General features: G+C 50.7%; 1 protein-coding gene across 12 annotated transcripts in view; it reads right to left on the bottom strand.

Annotated features, from left to right (window-relative positions):
* The window catches only part of DHX32 (DEAH-box helicase 32 (putative)), an 80,332-nt gene that overhangs the window by 9,236 nt on the left and 54,341 nt on the right, over nt 1–16,755 (bottom strand). For 11 of the 12 annotated variants that reach the window (XR_008320334.1, XM_053312856.1, XM_053312850.1 and 8 more), the window contains 3 exons: nt 15,892–16,083; nt 12,502–12,651; nt 9,802–9,992 (listed from right to left, as the gene is read on the bottom strand). Coding sequence is in view for 11 of the 12 variants with exons in the window: in XM_053312856.1 (XP_053168831.1) it covers nt 9,802–9,992; nt 12,502–12,651; nt 15,892–16,083 (533 nt within the window). In the remaining variant the exon portion in view is untranslated. Of the gene's footprint in view, nt 1–9,801; nt 9,993–12,501; nt 12,652–15,891; nt 16,084–16,755 lie in introns of those variants that run through there. The other variant, XM_053312860.1, reaches the window with a different exon arrangement.

Here is a 16,755-nt window from a genome sequence, read left to right as displayed (position 1 = left end):
TACTTTGTGTATAGATTGTTCTGATTCAAATTTGATTGTTCCCCTGTGTGGTCCTGCTCCTAGCTTCCCCCCTCCCTCCCCTCCAGAAACCCACTCCCCCCACTGCCACCTCCTCCTCCTCCACTCCTGCCCTGCCTGCCCCCTCCCACCCAGACTGAGTGTTGTTCCCCATCCTCCCTGGTGCTGCTGCTGCTGCCTGTTGAGTCCTGTCTTAGTTACTTTGGTTTTTTGTGTGAAATGAATTAGCTTCTTTTGGTTCTGGTTTTGCTGTGTGTGTGTCCCATTCCTCCCTGCTGGTTGTTGTTGGTTCCTCTCCCCCCCCCCCCCCGCCCCAGACTTTCTGCCCATTGTTCCCAGGTGTTTTTTTTTGTTTTTTTTTGGACTTTTTTTCATATTGTTTGGTTTGCTTTGATTGATTCATTGATTGTTCCCCTCTCTGTGTGGCCCTCTGCTCCCAGCTTCCCCCCTCCCTCCCCTCCAGAAACCCACTCCCCCCACTGCCACCTCCTCCTCCTCCACTCCTGCCCTGCCTGCCCCCTCCCACCCAGATTCATCCCCCTTGACGCATACTAATCCCCCCAAAACACACCCTGCCCTCTGGTCTCTCCCCCTCTTGCCCCCCGACTCCCCGCTACATACCCCAGACCCCCTGAAACACACTCCACCCCCCAAACACCCTCTGTTGGTCTCTCCCCCTCTTGCCCCCCTGACTCCCTGCTACATACCCCAGACCCCCTGAAACACACTCCACCTCCCAAACACCCTCTGGTCTCTCCCCCTCTTGCCCCCCGACTCCCCGCTACATACCCCAGACCCCCTGAAACACACTCCACCTCCCAAACACCCTCTGGTCTCTCCCCCTCTTGCCCCCCGACTCCCCGCTACATACCCCAGACCCCCTGAAACACACTCCACCTCCCAAACACCCTCTGGTCTCCCCCCCTCTTGCCCCCCGACTCCCCGCTACATACCCCAGACCCCCTGAAACACACTCCACCCCCCCAAACACCCTCTGTTGGTCTCTCCCCCTCTTGGGACCGTCACCGCTGCTGCTGCTGTCCTCCTCCCACACCCGAATCCCCCTCCCTGCTGCTACATTACAGCTCCTCCTCTCTTCTTCCTCTCTCTCTCTCTTTCTCTCTCCTCATCCCTTCACTTCTTCTTCCTCCCACAGCTGCAGCCACACAGTATCCTACCTCCGACCTCACCTGGAGGTCCCCGCCATCGGTTATTTTTCTTTTGAAAGTTGTTTTATTTCATTTGTCTCTGCTTGGGGGTGAGTTGAGCAACAACACATAAATAGTGTGGTCTCCTCACTTCTGCCCCTCCATCGTTGAACTACCCCGGTTGCCTGTGCCTCGTGCGGCCGCCCTGTTGTGTCCCAGCCCAGGGGGTTGGCTGTTGGCGGCGCATCCGTGACCAGCAGTGAGCGGCAGGAGAAGGACCGGAAGAAGAGGGGTTAGTGCGTGTGCAATTGTGCACCTTTTGTTGCCCCCTTTCTCTCCCTAGCTGGCGGTTTTAAATAGGGACACCCCTATCTTGAAATGCATTTGGGTGTGGGGAGGAGGGAGAGGAGATGTACCGTTGCAACTTGTGTCTTCATGCCCAATAAAGAAATTGCTGCTGCTGTGTGTTGCGTTGCATTGCATGCGTCTTGCAGGTGGTTTTTGAACAGGTGCCTTCTTCCAGAGTGTTTCCTTGCCTCTGGGGCAGTCTGAGTGGGGTCAGGGGATCGGATGCTGCCACTACATGCTGGGCCAATGCCATGCCAGAGTGTTTCCTTGCCTCTGGGGCAGTCTGAGTGGGGTCAGGGGATCGGATGCTGCCACTACATGCTGGGCCAATGCCATGCCAGAGTGTTTCCTTGCCTCTGGGGCAGTCTGAGTGGGGTCAGGGGATCGGATGCTGCCACTACATGCTGGGCCAATGCCATGCCAGAGTGCTTCCTTGCCTCTGGGGCAGTCTGAGTGGGGTCAGGGGATCGGATGCTGCCACTACATGCTGGGCCAATGCCATGCCAGAGTGCTTCCTTGCCTCTGGGGCAGTCTGAGTGGGGTCCTGGGTTCTGATGCTGCCACTACATGCTGGGCCAATACACACATATGATGATGATGTTCAATCCATGATGCTGCCATCAAGTGTTTGCTGCTGCTTGCTTGCCATGGCATTGGGCGGGCAGAGTCACAGAGTGGGTGGGTTCAACCTCTGTTTAGGTGTGACTGGGTTCTGGTTTTGGTTGTGTGCAATTTAGAGTCACTAAATAGGCTGCATTGAGTTTGATGCTCCCCCCACAGGAGCATTACTTGAGAACCACCCCCCAGAACCCACACTTTGTGTTCCAGTTCACTAAATAAGGCTTTCCTCCTTTGATCTGCAGGTTCCCAAGCGTTGACTGCGTCCCTCCCCCACCCCCGGTAGGTGCTGTGCCCTCCCCCCATCCACTCTCCCCCCCAAAAAACTTAAAAACTTGCCATCCACACCACAACTACTCCACCCAACTGCCCGTGCCACCCACACCAGGGGTCCACCCTTTAACCCCCTATTTTTTAAAAAAAACCCTCCCAGACCTATCTCCCCAATTGGCTTGGGTGACTCCCGAGTCCCAAATTCTAAAAGGACACCCTCCCCCTCACTTCAATTGGCTTCCCCCCCATCAAAAAGTCTTCCTTTCCCCCCCCAATTGGCTTCCTTTTTAAAAAACAAACTCCCCCCCCCCCGCCGTCTCCAAATCAGCTGCCTTTTTTTTGGCCCCTAAGCCCCTCCAAATTATTTTTTTGACCCTGTCTCTGGCCTTCCTCCTAAAGTCTCCCTCCTTCTGACCTAGCAGCATGTCTGAGCGCCGTGTGGCGGGCAGGGCTCGCTCAAGGCTGGCAGGCAGAGGTGGGAGAGGCCAGGTGCGGGGTGCGCCTGCGGCACGGGGAGGGAGAGGACGCGGGGAGCCTGAGGACACCCCAGTTCTCTCCATTGGAGAATTCTTTGCTCCGGCCCCATCTTTGGTGCGCAGGATTCAGTTCCCCACGCCTGCTGCCGCCAATCGCGGCAGAGGCACCGTTAGGGCTGTGGCGGGTCCCTCCTCGCCGGCGGCACCAGGTGCTGCTGAGCTACCGCCAGTTGTTGAGGTGGAGGAGACTGTGTAGTTGGAAGAGCAGGTAGAGGGCGGTGAGGACCGTGCGGCTGGCAGCGATGCAGCCAGGTTCTCCCTCCCTCTGGGGCCCCTTCCCCCTATCCTTTCGCCGCTCAGTGGGGCCCCCCCTCATGAAGCCCGACACTCTGGTGGGGAGCGGTCTGGCGAGGTGGTGGAAGAGAGGCCTGCCTCTCCGATGCCAGTTGAGCCGGGCCCTTCCTCCGCTGTGGAGGGCGGAAGGGGCGGGTTGGGTGGCAGCAGTGGGCAGGCAGCGGCGGCCGCCCCCCCCCCCCAGGACTGCAGCCACCCTGCGAGAAACGGCCTAGGACGGCGCCCAGGGCGCAGGAGGCCAAGGGCAGTGGTGCATGGGTGCATTTTGAGGTCCCTCAAGATGACCCATTCCACGCCCGCTGTGTCCACTGCAGGATGCTTGTCAGCCGTGGAAGGGACCCTGCGCACCTGGGTACGACGCCTATGTGGAGACACCTAGAGCGTCACCACCCAGGTCTCAGGGGACAGGCTGGCAGCGCTAGTGCGCCTTGTGCATCTGCCACTAGGGCGGGCAGCGGCAGTGTGCCAGCCAGCAGGCAGGCTACACTGCCCGTCCAGCGGTGGACGCAGTCCTCGGGCAGCCAGCGTATTGTTCGCGTGGACCATCATCACCTCACCCGCCTCATAGGGGAGATGATTTCCACCGATGACCAGCCGTTTCAGGTGGTCGAGAACAACGGCTTCCGTCGGATTCTCCAATACCTGGCTCCCGAATACGTCATCCCCTCAAGGACGACGTTCAGCCGGAACGTGGTCCCCTCCCTGTACCGCCGGTGCAGGGAGCTCGTGTCGGCCGAGCTGCGTGCAGGTCCGGCCGGGACAAGCGTGCATTTCACGACTGACCTCTGGAACAGTGTCAGTGGGATGCACGCTTCTTTCCTGGCCCTCACTGCCCACTGGTGGGGACCGGAGAGTGAGGGGACCTCCGCGGGCGATGCTTCCGGGTCCGGCGCGGCTCCCGCTGCACTACGGCACAGGTGGGCCGTCCTGCACGTGGAGACGATGGACACGAGGCACACCGCGGAGGAGGTGGCAGCCGTACTCGACCGCCAGATAGAGGAGTGGATTGGCGGGTGTCCACACCTCTCCCGCGGCTTCATTGTCACCGACAATGGAGCCAACGTTACCGCCGCTGTCGAGACAGTCATGGACTGTGTGAACATACGGTGTATGGCACACACGCTCCATCTGACCGTCAGGGACGCCCTTGGCCTTAAGGAGCTGAAGGCGTCCCAGGAGAAGGGGGCCCGCCCCATCCCAGCTGCTGTTGCTGCCACGGCCACGCTTGTGGATAAGTCCCGCAAGCTGGCCGCCCACTTCCACCGCAGCGAGAAGTCCAGGAGACTGCTTCGCCAGAAGCAGGATGACCTTGGCCTTCCTCGCCATCTCATCCCTACGGATGTGGAGACGCGGTGGAACTCCACCTTCCTCCTGTTCCAGCGCCTGTTGGAGCAGGAGAGAGCCCTTGTCGCCCTGGCGAGGGACGAGTCCTTGGATGTCTGCGACTTCTCAAACGCAGAGTGGAAGCAGATGTCCGAGGCGGTGTCGGCACTCGAGCCCTTCCAGCTTGCCACGAAGGGCTTGTGTGGCGACACCACTCCCTTGAGCCAGGCGCTGCCCACAGCTGTTGGTCTCGAGAAGCTGATGGGTGGACTCCATATCTCTCTGACCACGCCAGAGGGTCGTGCTCTGGCTGGGAGGCTGAGGTCTGGGGTTGACAAGTGGCTCGTTGATGTGCTGGGAGACAGGGAGGAGTATGTCCTCGCTTGTCTCTGTCACCCAGCCCTCAAGGGCAATGCCGTGAGTGCCGACGACTTGCCCAGGTGGAAGGGCATCCTGGTCGAGAAGGTTAGGGAGGAGGAGGCCGCTAGGGCCCGCAGAGACCAGGGTGTTGGTAGTGGTGCGGGGGCAGCCCTCGCGGCCCAACCCGCACCCAGCAGCAGCATGGGTGGCCAGCCGGCGTCAGCTTCCCCTTCCCCTCCCTCTTCCCAGTCCAGCAGCGCGGCATCCCAGGCGGCGCCATCGCAGCAGCCATTTGCTACCGACTCGAGATCCGCCCAGTGGTTTCAGCGGTTCTGCTATGGCGCCATGCCTGGTATGCGGGAGGCTCGACCTGCCAGGCCCCCCTCCAGTGCTGAGCAATGCGTTGCGCAGTACTTGGAGGAGCCTGTGGAGGGAGACGGCGTGGACTGCGCACAGTTCTGGGCGAGCCGCCGCCAAGTCTGGCCGGACCTGGCGGTGGTGGCTGTGCGCCTCCTCTCCTGCCCCCCAACCAGTGTCCAGAGCGAGCGGGTGTTTTCACGTGCCGGGGACGTGGTGACACCCTCTCGCTCCCGCTTGGACCCTGGTCTGGTGGAGCAGCTGGTCTTCCTTAAGGTGAACCTCCCCCTGTTGGGCTACCCCAAGCTGCAGTTTGAGACGGGCGAGTGATTACCGTGGGTTGCCCCATGGTTGGTCACCTGCCTGGCTCGACCTCTGTGCTTATCCCTACCCTCCCCCCTTCCACCTCTAGCTGAGCTGACGTGACAGATGCTGAGCCGTGCCAGCCAGTCGCAGCGTGTAGTGTGCCCACACAGAGATGCAGTTGTAGTAGTAGTTGTAGTGCTGCGACTGGCCAGATGTTTACAATGCCCACGCCCACCTAAAAAGAAACCCAATGCTGACCAGCACAGGCCCTTTATCTATCCACCTGTCAGCATTTGGGGACCTGGCGTGGGCACGGCACACCCCCCCAAAGTAGCACAGCCCACGGAGTACTAGACTTAGCGGCAGCGGCGGGTATACGTTCTAAAATGCAGTGTAGATATGTAAATACTGTATGTAAATAAACATGTAAATAATTTTTTCTTTAAAAACCCAATGTCAAAATCAAGCCTCAAAATTATGCAAAAGAAAGAAAAAAAGGTGACAGAGGGAGAACAAAATGATGAATGCCAAATGAATTGATTTTATTGAAAATGTTGCCAGAAATCATGTGTGGGGGGCTTGGTTTACATGGAGAAAATGACTGGGTGATTTTTTCAAATGAAACGAATGAATTATTATCATCTTATGTTCATCTTGATTGTGGTCACTGTTGATGTTGGCTGATGGCAAAAAACCCAAAACCATCAGAATAGCAATGAACTGGCTGCCAACACAACATATTGATTGATAACTGTGCAGGGGGGGAATTGGGTCTGTGTGTGTGTGTGTGTGTGGTGCAGGCTCAGTCTGTCTCTTCCTGTTGTGTGTCTGTCTGTCTGTCTGTGTGAATGGATGCCTAGCACTGTGTCTGTGTGTGGATGCTTTCTGTGTGTAGTGTGTGTCAGTCTACATGTTTTTTTTCCTCCCCCAACTCCCTCCCCCCCATGCCTCCCTCCATCCTTCCCCTCTCATCCTCTCCCCTTCCTCTTCACCACCTTCCATCCTCCCTCCCTTCCAGCCCACCACCGCCTCACCTGCCCCCAACCCCGGTCTGGCAGATGATGAGAGTCTGGTCTCTCCCACCGAAGCACACACGTGAGCACGTGTGTGCACAAATATGTGGCTGACCAACTCTGAGCCGGACCCTCCCCCCTTCAATCCCCTCTACATCCCTCTCCCCCTCCCCTTTCCTCCCCCCTGCCTCCCTGCCTCCCTCCCTGCCTCCCTCCCCCCTCCTAGCTAGCAGCGCACACATACACACACAAAACACCTGTGGTGGCAATCACCACCAGCACACATGCACTCACACTGGTGCCACCACCTCTGCCTTGGGCCTCTGTGTCCTTGAGCAGATATGTGGTGGTGGACCAGAGAAGCATTTCTTTCAAGCAAGGCAAAAGGCATGCACTCACTGCACACACACACACACACACACACACACACGAAGAGGTGAAAAGACGAGAAGAGGCAACTTCTAGAACCAGCAGCAGCAGGTGAGTGTCGTGTAATTGTGTTGCTTCCCAAGGCCACTGCCCATGCTCAATGCTCAGTCTGCTGAAACTAAAGAACTAGCTACAATCATCCTTCCTCACATGCAGCTCAGCTGCACAGCACACTGACTAACTAGACACTACAGCTGGTGGTAGAAAAAACAGAAGTCTAGATTCTAGAAGATGTCCTGGTGGATTTTAAACTTTCAAATCTGTGCTAGGATTGCCTTGCCTCCTCCTCCTCCTCCTCCTCCTGCCTGTAATTGTGCCCTCTCCCCTTGCAGTTGCGCCGTCGTGATGGGTTGGTGATGTGCGTGCGCCGTCTACTTAGCTCTCTCCTCCTCATGTTGGCTGGGCTTGCCAGGCACTGGCTGGCAGCAGCTGTTGGCTGTGTGCTAGGCTCAGGCTGTGGCGTGCGTGACTGGACTGGGAATGTTATTGTAGCGGCAGCACTGGTTGTGGTGGTAGCAGTAGTAGCTGTTGTTGTTGCTGGGCTGGTGGCTGCTGGCCTGTGCTGACTCTGCGCACTTGGTCTGGTCTGGTCTGGTCATTGGGATGCAGATGTAGGGTGTGTGTGCATCATCCATGCGGAGCATCAGAGCAGAGCAGAGCAGGTTGGCTGGCTTCTGTCTGTCGGGCCTAGTCAGTGGCAGGCACTGAGTGAGGCGGTGGTTTCTTTGGGCATCACGTCACCCATCATGCAGAGCGGCAGGTCTGCTGCTCTGCTGCTCCGCCTCCTGCTTCTTCTCTGTGTGTGCTGCTCTTGTGCTTAGTGTGCTGCTCCGCTGCTGCTGCTGTGCTGGCAGGCAGCACAGCAGTGGCCTTTTTGTTAGATCAGAGAGTGGGTGTTGTCTCTCTGAGTGTCCTCCTCTTACTTGCTTGGATAGGAGTGGTGGTAGTAGGTAGGCATTAAGATGGACTGACTAGGTGTTACGTGTTAGGGCGCCCAGAGAGAGGGGCCAAAAAGATGGGGTGGCAATTGTTGGGTTGCTCCTAGTATTATTGGTGAATTTCTGAAGAAAAATTTTTTTTCCATTGGCTAGAATGGGGGTTCGGGGCTGCCCCAGACCCGCCTCTGTGGGGTGGCAGCACCGCCAAAGTGGGTCCAGGGCCATGGCAAAAATGCCGTCAGTCCCTCCCAGCAATCCCCGTAGAGATAGGAGTGATGGTTCTGTTGTTTTTCTGAGGTGTTCTGAGTGAGTGTGGATTCTGTGATAGCAAATGAGAGTGGATTCATGGTGTCTCATTGGAAATCTCATAAGCTATCATAGAATCTACACTCAGAATACCTCAGAAAAACAACAGAACCATCACTCCTATCTCTACGGGGATTGCTGGGAGGGACTGAGGGCATTTTTGCCATGGCCCCGGACCCACTTTGGGGGTGCTGCCACCCCACAGAGGTGGGTCTGGGGCAGCCCCAAACCCCCATTCTAGCCAATGGAAAAAAAAATTTTCTTCAGAAATTCACCAATAATACTAGGAGCCACCAATTGCCTTGGGATTTTTGGGGTGGAGGACACCCATGGGTGGCTACCACCCACCCCAGCTTTTTTGCCCCTAAGGGCTCCACATTGTGAGTTATGGGCAAAAATTTATTTTTTGAAAAAAATTTGTAAAAAATCAGAGGAAGGTCCAATCGACTTGAAATTTGGGTGGCAGGTAGAACACAATGTCCCCTTCAAAACCAGCCACTTTTTGTGATCCGAACCGGTTCGGTTCGGATCCGAACCGGTTCGGATCCGAACCGGACCGGGGGTGGTCTGGCAAAACCAAAACCGAACCACCCCGGTCCGGTCCGGACCCGGTTCGGACCCGAACCGAACCGGGAGAACCGGTTTTATGCACATCCCTATTACAGAGGAGCAGGGAAAAGCTATGTGGGTTGTTGGCAGTGCTCCCCGAGGTCAAAGAGCTGGCAGGACAGCCGGAAGGGAAGACCGCTATTAAATTTCTAACTACCCTTCACCTGGAATGGCCCACTGACCTGCCAACATTACTTCTTCTATTCCCCACCACCACCAGAATGGCTGCCCCATAGTCAACGAAGGCACTCCCTGTCCCCCCATCTTCAGATTAACCCAAACACATTACACAATTTCAACCCAAGTCTAAAACAGCTTAAAACTAATTAAACAGAAGTCCTCTAGCCCTCGCCCTCATTCTCCCCGAAGTGGCTTCCCCAAATGGGCAACCCCCTTTGGTGTCGCCCCTTCAGTGGCGGGTGCGCTGCCACAAGGAGCCTTCCTATAAAGCCCAAAACTGAGCAGGTGACCTGAGGAACAGCTGAGTCACTCAGGGGCTGGTCCCAGTGCTGCCCCCACTTCCCACAGATGTTAACCTGAGGCTGCAGCCCCACAGGGGAAGCAAAAGCAGGCAGGCAACAGCAGAAGGAGCCCCATCACCCACCTGGTCTCTCACTCCAGGCAGCACTGGGTGAGAGCTAGATGGACTCTCCCTTTCTCTCTCTGCTGGGCTTCTAGCCCAGATGTTTTAGCAACATCTGGAGGATCACAGGTTGGGAACCCCTGCTCTAGATGTCAGCCAGTAGTTAGACTGGAAGAAGACCAGTCTAAGCTAGAGAACTGAAATAAAGAGGAGGCGGGGGACAGTATAGGAATCAAACAATGCATTCTGTTATTCAGTGCAAATGAAAGCAACATTTTTGGATTATATTGTAGTCCATAATGTTAATAAATCTTGATGATGCTATCTAATAGCTTTCCTTACTTGCATAAAGTAACCAGATAAGAGAGCTTTCTTTATCCTCAATACATTTTCTTTCAATCCAAAAGCAGGTGCTGAAATGGGAAGTTCAATTCGTCTCATAATGTCATCCAATTCAGCTCTAATGGCTTCCGCCATTTTTAATGCAGAGCAGTTTAGAAAATAATCTTGACACCACTTTTCAATATCATAGTCTAGGAGGAAAAAATATGTAAAATTATATTGTTTCACTATGGGATCCCATTACAGACTTGCAATATTGCCTTGCACAAAAGCCCTTAATGGGATTAATTCTTGCTTTTTAAAACATAGGCTTGGAGCCAGCATGTCCTTCCACTAGCAACAAACCTTTTCTGTTTGTTTCCATCCAAGGGACAAGATATTATATGTGAAAATGTTACCCCTGCTAACTTAGCAAAGAGGCACCCTTTAATGTGGTGATTCTCTTTATTTAGCAGGGGGAGAGTAACTGGCCCTATCCACCCCCAGCACAGTACCTCCAGTGACTGTTGCTGGTGTCTATCTTGTTTTTCTTTTTAGATTGTGAGCCCTTTGGGGACAGGGATACATCTTATGTATTTATTATTTCTCTGTGTAAACCGCCCAGAGCCATTTTTGGAAGGGTGGTATAGAAGTCGAATGAATGGATGAATGAATGGATGAAAATGAGCCCAAATAATGAAGCTCTGTTTGCACAAGCTCTTGCTCAGACTTTGTTCAAGCTGTTTTCAAAATCTTTTTATGGTCCACTAAAGTTTATGCTGCAGCCTATATCTTATGTATTTACCATGTTTCTTGTATTGTAATGCAACCCACAGTACATTAAGGCCTGCACTGCAACAAGAAGTGGTGGCTATTCTCACGCGCAGCCAAAATTGGGCCAAGGAAGCCAAACCTGGTCTTGGCTGCTTGTAAGAACCGCCAGGATCATGCCCGATCTTGGTGGCACTTCAGCGGCAAAACCATCAGAGCAGCCAGGCTCTTAAATGAGTTTAAGGGAGCGAGCACTCCCTTAGCCCTATTTTCTGAATCGGCTGCCAGCATCGGCTGCTTGCAGCTGAGACTGGGAGATTGTGGGACTCCCGGCCCATGCTAGGGGGATACCCACAATGTACAATACCCATGTGAGTGTGCAGTGCATTATGGTATTTCCGGAGGGCAGTATGATGCGTCTTGGCCCCTGACCCTCTGCACTGCTGGGGGCAGTGTCCATGTGGGCACACAAACTGCATGCCTAACAAGGATCTGAATACAAATACGACAAATATTTATATACCGCTTTTCAACAAAAGTTCCCAAAGCAGTTTACGTAGATATAAATAAAATGGCTCCCTGTCCTCAAAGGGCTCACAATTTAAAAAAAGAAACATAAGATAGACACCAACAACAACCACTGGAGGGAAGCTGTGCTGGGGATGTAGAAAGTCAGTTGCTCTCCCCCTGCTAAATAAAGAGAATCACCACTTTAAACAGCTGCCTCTTTGCTCAGTCAGCAAGAGACGCAACGATTTTCTGTGGGGGAGGTATGTTCCAGCAGCCTTCCTACCTGTGCACCTGGTAGCCCTTCTCACTGATCATGAAAGAGGGCTTGTGCAGTGCTTGTGCAAGAGTTTACAGAGTAGCACAAGTGTTTGGTGGTTTGTTTGTTTGTTTTTAATTAACCCATGCTTCTTTGGAGCCAGAGACCAGGGTCTCAAACTGTAGCATTCCTACAGATATTGATTGGCCTACAACTCCCACCATCCCTGGTTATTGGACATTGTGACTGGGGATGATGTCCAACAACATCTGGAGGGCTGCAGCTTGAGACCCCTGTCACAGACTATGGCCCAGCTAGTGAATCTCAAACCGTTCACATAACCCCAAGAGAGGAGTCTTTCTTAACAGGATAGAGAAATAAAACAAAATGCAGCAAGCTTCCTATTTTCTACTTGGCTTGATACGGATTTTTTAAATATATTATTACATAAAAACAACCGAAATTGCTTTCTGATTTCCCAGTTTTAAACTTAATACTTTTTTAAAATCCAGAATTATATAGCTTGCATTATTTGTCTTGCTCACCATGACAATCACATTACTGCTTTCTTGTGCTCATCATTGGTTCTCACATTTCTTTCATATTCTTTTTAAACTTATGTTATTCATTTTTAAGGTTCTCAATAGTTTTGTGTGCCTCATCACTCCTTTTTTATTCCCATTCTGTTATGGCTTGAGCTTTTTGTTGCAAGGCCCAAAATCTCTTCATCAACCACCTTTGTCCTTTTCTTACGCTTCCCACCTGTGCCAAGAAACTTTTTCCTGAACACATTAATCATTTTTTCTCTTGCTGCTTCTAAGAAATGCCTTAAAACATTTTTACTGCTGTCCTTACTAAATGTTTTGCTTCATTTGTCTTTTAATTGACATTTTAATTTAAAATGTCATATTATCCTGTGTTTAAATAACCATGTTCAGTCTGAGAAGACCACTGTTGCCTATGGGCATATTCTTGTTCTGATTCCTTCCCTTTTCTCTGTGTGTGTTTGTTTGTTTGTTTGTTTGGGATTATAAACCACTTTAAGGCAGAATGGGGTTGCTTTCTCTCATAACATTTGCTATTTACTTTTAGGTGATACAGAAGCAATGCTAGATTAAAGAATTGTTCACAAGAATTTCAGCATGAATCTTAAACTATCATTAAAAGATTTGACACATACTTACAATGGCTTGTGGAGTTTGTACAAGCTTCCTTGTAAGCCTTGTACACATTGATAAGGGTAAAATGATCTCCTGCAGGATGTAGGAATTTTTGCCAGCAAGCGATTGCAATCTCCTCTGTTCCCTGCGGCGGATTTAAAAAACAACCAGGAGCTTTTGTTGAAAGGAGGAGAATGAAAACAAGCCAACAATTAATAAGAAAGTGCTACATCCACGAGCGATGCAGTGTTACAGTTTTTCAGTGGGAACATTGCGAAGAGATTGCCTTTCTGCTCCCTCAGTGAAAATTCTGATTCATATTCTAGTCATCTCACTTGCCTTACAAGCAAGCTTCTCTTCTCTGGCCTTCCATTGCCATACCTCAACCTCCCATGTATCTAGAATTCTGATGCCAAAATAATTCATGTCCCTCATTGCTCACACAAAACAATTCCTATGCTGACTTCCTGATGAATTCTGGATCTAGCACAAACTCTTCATCTTTTCCTTCAAAACCCTCCATGGCCTTGTTTCCCCTATTGCTCTGCCTTCATATCCCAATATATCTCTGCTATGAGCTTTGATTGTCCAGCTCTGTCACTCTTGGTCATTTAAAGGTCTTCTCCCTTAAACTACCTGCCCTTTGTCTCTTACCACACCTTATGCCTAGAACTGCCCCTCTCTTCCTTCAAACAATTTTGCAAGTTGAGCTACAAGTTTATCACCTCTTCTAGTGTTTGTGAGAACTAGACCTAAGCCACATGTTGCTGCAGTCCTGAAAAACATGCATTAAAATTAATGAGATTTTACTTCATTTAAATATGTTTAAGATCAAACAGTAAAGCAATATATTTAGAGGGGCTGATATCCTGACTCGTAATGCAAGGGAGAATTGCTCATAGACTCCCGTTGTACCCGTGCAGTCCCTTGAAGCACACACGCTTTATTAGTCAGGATGTCAGCCACTGTTTGTAAAATGTGCCAATGCATTGCCAGAGATCTATTATTTATTTAAAACTAAATCCAGTATCTGAGTTTTATTATATTTATAAAGCAAATGTCTGTGAGAGAAGTGAGATAACTGATCCTGAACTTCTGCGCCATAAATAAAATAACCTGAACTAGCTTAACCTACACAGAACATATGCATGCTAGTACTTGATGGCTCCCCTCACTCCGTGCCACAGCCCCCCTCACCTCAGAGCCACACTCCTGCTCCTCCTCCTCCATCCCTTAGCTTCCATCCCCCTCACCCCTCTTGGTCACTCCTCCATTCCTTTACTCCTTCCCCCTCACCCCCTTGGTCGCGGATGCAGCATTGCTGGTGCCTATTGGCTAAGCTGCAGCCCCATATCCCCAGAGACCTCCTCACCTGAGCCACACTCCTGCTCCTCCCCACAGGGATGGTGCGCCAGCAGCAGCATTAGCCCTTCCTTGCTGCTACCACTGCCATGGCCGCTTGTTCCCCTCAGGCCTAGGACTGTTTCTTGCCTGCTTGCCTGCTTGCCTGCTTGCCTTCCTCTACCAATGGCCTCGGTAGCCCCAAACAGCAGTTGTGGTTGACTGGGCCCTTCTTTGCTGCTGCTGCCATGGCTGCTTATTCCCCTCAGGCTGCTGACAGGCTCAGGCCCATCCCTCACCCTTCCTTCTTTCTCTCTTCCCCTCTCTTCTTTTTTCCTTTCTTTCTCTCTCTCTTCCTCAGTTAACAGATATTGTTCATCTTGTTTCCTCATCTAATTCACACAATGGCAGCCTCCTTCTCATGAATGGGCTCTTTCCTCCATCACAACCCCTCTCTTCGCAGACCCCTGCCCACTATCCAGAGAGAGAGAGAGAGAGAGAGAGAGAGATTTTTCTCCTCTACAATCAAGAACATCTTCCGACCAGTAACAGTTGCATTCCAACTGACCTTAACCATCACAGGCTCCTCTTCCCTCTCTGCATATGGAATCTCTACTGCCCAATCACCACGGTGCCACAGGCTCCTCCTCCCTAACTGCATATGGAATCCCCACTGCCAATTACCATGGTGGTTCTGCTCTCACAGGCTCCTCCTCCCTATCTGCATTTGGAATCCTCACTGCCCAATCAGGTGCTTCTGAACGTGAACTCTCGCGAGAGCTGCTATGCACAGGATTAGCCATGGGTATGCCTTAGAGAATTATATATGGAGATAGCATTTCAACCAGCACTTAATTATGTGTTCTGTGGTTTTTAGAGTTCCAAGCTTTGATCAATCTATCCAGCTAAACCTGACTAATTAATTAGGATCCTTTTTAATGATGGAGGAAGTGGGAGATTAAAGATAATTGAACATTGTCACAAGTTACTAAGCTCCTAGTGTCTATACCCTACTACAACTCAGCCTAAATATGGATGCATGAAATAATCACATATTCTTCCCCTGCTTACTTGTCTCAGCTTCTCAGGTTCCCCAACTTGTCTCACTTTCTAGATTGTGAAACCCCTGGGACAAGGACCTGTCCTCCCATCATTTGCAATTTCAAAGCACCATATAGATAGATGGTGCATAATTAATTAATTATAAATATCTGATTTGCTTTCAGAATTTCAGAAAAGTATTTTGGTAATACTGGCTCACATACCAACTAATGAAGCACAGATGTTACAGGGATGCAGGGGGAACGTGCACTCTGCTCTGTATCCACATTCCATGTACATTGTGCACAATGGCGTGAGCAGAGACTTCTTGCACAGCACTCTCCCTTCCTCCTGAAGCCCTCTGTCACTGTGGAAACAAACCACAGCACTCTGTGATGTGTTTCCATGGCGGCAGAGGACTTCAACAGGAAGGAAGAGCACAAAGTCCCCATCTGCTCCATTGTGCAACTGTGCATAAGGAATGTACACGGCATAGCACCCATTCCCTTGCATCCCCATAATACCTGCTAACACAAGTGTTTAGTTAGTTCATATTTGAGCCACCTTTTAAAATTTAAATCTCTTATGGACATAGGGACATCGGAAGCTGCCTTCTATTGAGTCAGACCATTGGTCCATCTAGCTCAGTATTGTCTACACAAACTGGCAGCGGCTTCTCCAAGGTTACAGGCAGGAGTCTCTCTCCAAGGCATCTTGGAGATACCAGGGAGCGAAACTGGAACTTCAGATGCTCCTCCCAGAGTGGCCCCATCCCCTGAAGGGAATATAATCTTACAATGCTCACACATGTAGTCTCCCATTCAAATGCAAACCAGGGTGGACCCTGCTCAACAAAGGAGACAATTCATGCTTGCTACCACAAGACCAGCTCTCCTCTCATTATTAGTTGGACTAAATGGCAGATGATTAATTAAGTAGTCATTCTTTAATTTGCTGATAGCACTAGTTATTGTACTGGACTTCAACATAAATCCTTATGGACCTGGGTTCATAAAGTGCTTCAGAAAATACCTGTTACCATGGCAGCAATGGTAAGCATTTCCTCTACACAGTCAAATTCACAGGAAGCTAAAATAGCCTTTGACAGCTGTGGATCCACAGGAAACTCTGACATTATTATTCCAAATTCTGAAAGATTTCCATCATTGTCGAGAGCAGCCAAGTAATCCAGTTCTTCCAAAGCCTGCATGAGACTTTCAGGAGCTGGGATGAGGGGAAATAAAATGTTTAATGTAGGTGACATTAGTTCTTACATTCTGTCACAGTCCTGTGAAGTGCCCATTACATGCAAACTGAATGAAGTCAACTACCTAAAATTAAACATAAGATGTTAAAAAAAAATGTCTTCTTCTGTACTTATAATAAAGCCTTCAAGCTATTCCCTCTTTTCTCTTTCTCTGTCCCATATGTATTATGAGATTATACAGGTGCCTATTAAATATAAAAATGAACAGTGCTGAATACTGTTCACGTTCTTCCATATTTAAAGTAAGTCACTAGATTCAGCTAGTACCAGCTGCTAAGAAAGCCAGTCACAGAGTACTTGTGCTCAAAATGTGAGCAAGAAATCAAGGATGATATTTTAAAACTAATTGAAAACATCATCCAAAAATTCTATAAGAAATCAATAAAATCAGCTTCCTTACCTAGCCACTCTATGGTAGAGATGTGCAAATCAATTAAAGCTCAAATTGATTCGAGCTTGAAACAGGCTGCTTTGAGTGTTTCAAGCTCAAAACAAAATCTGCTTAAAATAAAAGGCCTGTTTCGAGCTCAAAATGAAACAGCCCCACATCAACTCAAAATGTTTTGAGTGCCATTTTGAGGCCTATTTTTCCAGGAAGAGCTAGTCTGTTTGGGGTCGGTGGGTAGACC

The sequence above is a fragment of the Hemicordylus capensis genome, chromosome 3 (genome assembly GCF_027244095.1).
Source record: "Hemicordylus capensis ecotype Gifberg chromosome 3, rHemCap1.1.pri, whole genome shotgun sequence".
NCBI lineage: Eukaryota > Metazoa > Chordata > Lepidosauria > Squamata > Cordylidae > Hemicordylus > Hemicordylus capensis.
This window is presented reverse-complemented; position numbering and strand designations above follow the sequence as displayed.